The sequence below is a fragment of the Tripterygium wilfordii genome, chromosome 14 (assembly GCF_013401445.1).
Source record: "Tripterygium wilfordii isolate XIE 37 chromosome 14, ASM1340144v1, whole genome shotgun sequence".
Lineage (NCBI taxonomy): Eukaryota > Viridiplantae > Streptophyta > Magnoliopsida > Celastrales > Celastraceae > Tripterygium > Tripterygium wilfordii.
In genome coordinates this window covers 5428355-5434214 of record NC_052245.1, presented here as the reverse complement: position 1 = coordinate 5434214, position 5860 = coordinate 5428355, and the positions used below count along the sequence as shown (strand labels likewise).

The window sequence follows — 5860 nt, the reverse complement described above, 5'->3', positions numbered from 1 at the left end:
TAATGGCAATGGGTTCTAGTAATCTTGACTAGACAGATCAATTACATGCCACAAACGAGCAGAAACTTGCAGTCATTGCAGAAGACGAGAGATCTAGACAGTAGTTCAACCAAAGAGGTAGTAGCGCCTTCAAATTACAAAAGAAAAACTCAAGCTTATTACAGCAAAAACATCTAAAATGAAATCGAGAATCAAAATTACAAGTCATAAACCCTCTAAGCAAAATGGAGAAATCCTGGCCAAAAAATTAAACGGAAACAACTTCAGGAAAAAGTTTTCATATACACATCTCTAGGTGGCATCTAAGTTTATTGGATAAAGGGGATAACACTGTCGGGAAAATCTGCTCTTGGTCCGGCGAGGGAGTAATATGCAATTATATGGGCTGGATGCTCAACAAGGACATCCTCTCCATCTGGATTAGGGATAGTAACTTGTCTAGAAGGGATTAACTCGATATTCCAAAAAGGACGAGCCATTGCTAAAAGCTCAGAACCTGCTGGTGATGAAGCTTTATATCCTTGAACCCAGATAAACCTCAGGGAAGTAAGTTGCATCACAGCAGCAGCAATTGCAGGTTCACTGAAGGAACAGCCCCTTATTTCCAATTTTTGCAGGTTAAAGCATCCTCTAGAAAATGCCAAAAGTCCTGCATCAGAGTCCCCAACAAAACCCAGAAGCATCCACCTTATATTTTGACTGTATTGCCCAACGTAACCAAGTCCCACGTCAGTCAATCCACCAGGTCTAAGATACAAAGCAAACCTCCTGAGCTTTTCACAGCCCCTCAATAAAGCACGAACTCCATTGTCAAGTGGCAAATCTGTTATAATTTCTTCTCGTTCAAGCAAGACCAGACGAAAATCACAGAGGTTCTTTGAATAAGTTCCAATACATTCGAGAGAAGCGTTTGTAATATCAGATACATAAACTGCAATATATTCCAGATCCGGACAACCCTGGGCCAAAGAAATTAATCCTCTTTGTGAAACTCTACCTTCTTCATCTTCCATTCCCTGGTCATCGTCACCTCGCTCAATCCTAAGCCTCTTTAGTCTCTTGCAATTCTGAGCAAGAGCTTCTAATCCTCTATCTCCAATAACATTCCTGGTCTGTCCATGTGAAAAATACAAGTGAGAGATTTTTCCTGATACATAAATGTTTTACTCCCAACCAAAGAAAAAGTACGAAAGTCCCCCCTCCCTTTTTTATTTTGATAAACAAGTCCCCACACCCCCTCCCTTAAATTTCCCTATTTTCACTTTGTATTTGTAAAACTAGAAAGTCCCAACTAACACAGTATATACATAAAAATCTTACTATGCTAAACAAAGTAGAAACAATAACTGAACAGAGACCAAGTGCGAACCCACCCAGGGTAAATTTGTCAGATGCATACAGTTACAACTAAACCATGGGAACAAAAAGTAAATAAGCATAGACATAATTAACAACAAAATAACAAAAACAGAAATATATCACAGAGTCTACCTCAAGAACTTCTAAGTTGGGGCACCTTTCAATTAAGAGACAATGGCCCTCCGTATCAAGCAATGCACAGAGAAGATCCAATTTTTTGAGCACAGATGCAAAAGGAAATATGATCGTCATTTCAATTGTCCCCATGTAGGTTAGACCCAAACTAAGAAGTTTGGGTGGAAACGATACAACAGAGTACTTATTTGATTCCTCATCAAATAACTCCGGTTGCTCACTGAAAGAACCCCCAGAGAATTCCTGTAGACCGGCAGCAGCACGAAAGAAACGCAAAAGATCCAAGATTTCACAATCACTAATTTTCACAGAGATTAATGAAGGACAATTTCGAGCTATGAGTTCAAGGTCTTCAAATTTGAATTTCATAAGATCTGTCATGTAAAAGTTTAAAGTCGCGAGCACTGTGTTGTTCATAGCAAGCTCATGAAGCCAATCGCCATCATTCTCAACAATTGAGCTCTCTTCCAAAAATAATGTTCTTAATTGCCTGATATAACATATAATAAGGTCAAATTAAATGAAAAAAAAATAGTAACTACCAGATTAGAGCCCCATAAGCAGTGGCTAACAATAACCAAATAGGATGTCAAGAAGACAAAATTCAAAGGTAAAGAAAAAGCCGAGCACGTTTCATACTGCAAGTAAAAATTACACAAGGTGTCCTACCTGCATATGCTTGAATGAAATGCTAACTCTTTTCGTTTTGTGGATAACAACTTGCATTATGCAAAACATTTCACGCAAATATGTTATCAGTTATCACAGAACATAAATTTAAATTTATTGGGAAAGAATTATAACTGTGGATAACCTCCAAAAATGCATAATCAGGCTGAGTTAAAGGCATGGAAATTGCTAAGGAGAAAGCAGTGGAATAGAACTAGTGGCACCAACAACATTGCTAATCTCTTAGTTCGTTCTGAAAGAGAGAAACAAGAGGGCCTTCAGAACTCTTTTTGATATCCTGAAGGATTAATGAATAACATCCTTTTGTTTATATATTGTTAATACTATTTAAAACATAGACAAAATACCCTTTCATAGTGATAGACCTCATTTATAGTGCATGATTATACTTGGTTTACGTTCTTTTGGTTCCCATCAATACAATCTACTTTTCCACTCAGAAAGAAAAAAAAAGGTAAATGAAGGGCGGACATTAAAATATTCACTTTTCATGGAAGTATGATAATTAATGGTTGCAGAAAATTAATCTTATCCAGAGAACAAAACAAATGCACAATATATTTTAAGGCTCACACCCCCTCTCCCCGCCCAAATCAACCCAACCCAAAACAAATGCATAACTGTATGTTAAGGCTCACACCCACTCTCCCCCACCCACCCCCACCCTGACCCAACCCAAACAAACCCAGAGATAAAAGGAAAACATAAGTTGCAATTAAGAACACCAGAAGTAAAATGATGCTTAGATTCTACAGCAAAAACGAAATTTGCCCCTACATATCTTAATTTTCAACATGATCCAAGCCTTTATCCCATGAGTTTTACCCTATAGATCTTAATTACAATAAATAATTTCATGTGCAACCATTTCAACAAGAGAATCAGATGTGAGCAAATTACAATCAAAGACCTAGACCACATGGAAAACTAAATTATTAATTGGAACAATAACATGCAGGACCACAGATCATTCAAGAAAGAACAAGCACCAAAATAGTCTGGTAATACTATGATGCTCTTGTTAATGGCTACCCCATCAACCATACATGAAATGTCAAACGTAAACTAGAATTTCATCCCAACTCTTTCATTTATTTATTTAACATGCAGTACGAACAATAATTCCTGCAATTTCCAGAACATCACCATAAAATTTGCTCAAATGACCGTCATAGGTAACAAACACACTAGAATTGTGCTTTACGTTCCTTTAATTTGTTGACAATTGGCAAAGACCTCTTAAATTTTCACTTCCCAGATTCTTCATTGTATCAGCTTAGTACTTTTATAACTGTTGTTCTCCTTTAACATTCAAAACAGAAACTGTTCTCCTTTGTTTCTAAGGCTACACCACCTTGGTGCTTTGTGCTACTTCAACAAATTCTTATCGCATTCAAAAAAAATCCTTTAATTCACAATAAGTCCAATCCAGTGTTAGGGATGGGGCTCAGCAACACTAAACTGGCACAATTGATACATTTGTTGTTCATCATTCAACTTGACACAATTGATTTCAGTCAAAAAGAAAACCAGGAGAAAGAGGTATGACATAATTGATTCACAGGAGAAACCATTATATAAGGACTGCAAATTTTCACAGCAAATAGATTTAGGTTGAACCTGCAAATTTTCATTGTTCTCATCAAATATAATACTTATTTTATCTATGTTCAAAAATTTAAACGCAAACCCATAAAGATTTTTCATTTGCATCACCCATTTTCATGATTAATAGTTACCTATGCTTACAACAATTAGAGCTTTGTTTCTGGTTTACCACGGTTGCTTTTGGTAGGGATTGAGATCCCCTACAATTTTACCTCCTCCATTTCCTTGAGAATTCAAAAAAAAATGCTAAACTGCCAGAGACTAACTTAAAGCATTCTAATTTCTTTTTCACTTATGGTTGACTTCTCACGTAGCTCGTGAGGACATTTTGCAGAATACTCCTCTCCATAAGAAATTCCCAAAATATTAAAGAAATAAATAGTGAAGTAGCCTACAATCAGAGTGTATTTAGGGAACCAATAGCAGCACCAAACCATTAAATTTCAGACACATGTACAGGAAAACATCGTATAAATACTTCAGTATATGCAGAACACTGAAGGAGGGAATCACACGGCCAAGAAACAGAAAATTTCGTAGCACAAGAAACCATGCCGCCACTAAAGAGCAAAATTCGTGGCACACTAAAATACAAAATCACCGAAATTCATTACCTGCATGAGCGACCGATATGAACAAGGCCATCCGTGGAGAATCCGGAGCACTTGTCAAGCTTCAGCACCTGAAGAGTCCGGCCACGAGCACTTACAAGGAGCTCCAGATCCGAGTCGCTCACAATCATTCGCCTAAAATGAATCGATTTCAAGCAATTAAAGGACTCCGCGATCTCAGATATCCACGGCGTCACGTAACCTCCCCAATCCTCCGGTATGAGATTGAACATGGCTGCCCTGGGCTTGCCTTTCAGCTTCAAGGATTCGAGGTGCTTGAATCGGCGCCACAGCCTATCGGGGCTCGTTGAGTAACAGAGAGCAATCGTTATGTGCTTTCGTGTCAATGCGTCTAGCTCATACCATCGCCGGCAGACCAGAGAGACGGCGTCTCGGTCCTTAGGGTCGTGTATGTATGGCATAACGCAACCCAAAACGACGTCACTCATGCTGCAACTAATTCTACTGACTTTGGTATCCTCCTCCATCTACTTAAAAGGAGCAGAAAATCCAAAAATAGGGGGAAAAAAAAAGAAAGTAATTGCACAGCTGACCAAGTAAAACTGAAACAACGACTTCAAAGAATCCTCTAGATTTCAGTAAAACCGATCTTTGAAGAATCGGCTAAAAATCTTCAAATCTTCTACACATCAGAAACCAAAGATTGAGAAGCAGACATAGTGGTAAAAGCCGTACAAGGGTTACCGTACACGTACAAAACGAAGAAACAGAAATGAAAATATTTCGGAACCGATCTACTTCGAACGGAGATAGTACAAAGGAACAGCAACGTAGCGCGGTCGGCCACAAGTTTCCCGGAACTGAAGCTATCCCGGCAGGGAAAGCGATATAATCCGATCCATAAAGTAACACCGAATCAAGAAGCTACCAAAACATCGTCGGAGCGTCAAGTTTAAACTCCAAAACGATAGGATGCAGCACCGAATCTAGCTCGCCGATGGAGATCGACGGAGACAGTTGAAAACAGTTTAGTTTTTTGGTTTAATCTGGTATCTGGATCAGCTACAAAAACTGCGGTCTCAGAAAAACAATAGGGCACAGGCAGAGGGTAAGAAATATATATAAATAAAGACAAAATATATTGGCATGGCCAATCAGATCACTAAACAGTAAAAACACACTATATGTATATGATAGGGTTGTCACAGAGATTCCGTTTAGGTTCGTTTTTGGGAAGATAAATCGAGGCGTAAAAAATAAAATAAAATTCTTTTTTTTTTAAAAAAAAACCGCTGAAAAAATATTTTTTTTTTATTGAAATCGAACTTTAAACACGTATATATCTAATACAATCGATTATCAACCGAACCACACTCTCATTGATAAATAGAACAAAAATTTATATCAATCTTCTTGCATAATACTTATTTATTTTTTTTACATCTAATGGAGTTGTCATTTTTTGTCCTACATTTTAATAGTGTGTGGGCCAAGCA

General features: G+C 37.8%; 1 protein-coding gene across 1 annotated transcript; it reads right to left on the bottom strand.

Annotated features, from left to right (window-relative positions):
• On the bottom strand, positions 1-5496 carry LOC120014902 (coronatine-insensitive protein 1). Its single transcript, XM_038867018.1, has 3 exons — positions 4407-5496; positions 1492-1984; positions 1-1112 (listed from the first exon to the last, which is right to left on the bottom strand). Exons 1-3 carry the CDS (start codon positions 4889-4891, stop codon positions 309-311), a joined length of 1782 nt encoding a protein of 593 aa, XP_038722946.1. The 5' UTR covers positions 4892-5496; the 3' UTR covers positions 1-308.
• Between the last annotated feature and the right edge of the window lie 364 nt (positions 5497-5860).

Bases quoted from the DNA above. Each gene is read 5' to 3' on its own strand.
- LOC120014902 (XM_038867018.1), bottom strand. From the start codon at position 4,891: ATGGAGGAGGATACCAAAGTCAGTAGAATTAGTTGCAGCATGAGTGAC. The intron at 1,985-4,406 runs GTAATGAATTTC...ATGTTATATCAG, and splicing joins CATATCGGTCGCTCATGCAG to GCAATTAAGAACATTATTTT. The intron at 1,113-1,491 runs GTAGACTCTGTG...TCACATGGACAG, and splicing joins CCAACTTAGAAGTTCTTGAG to ACCAGGAATGTTATTGGAGA.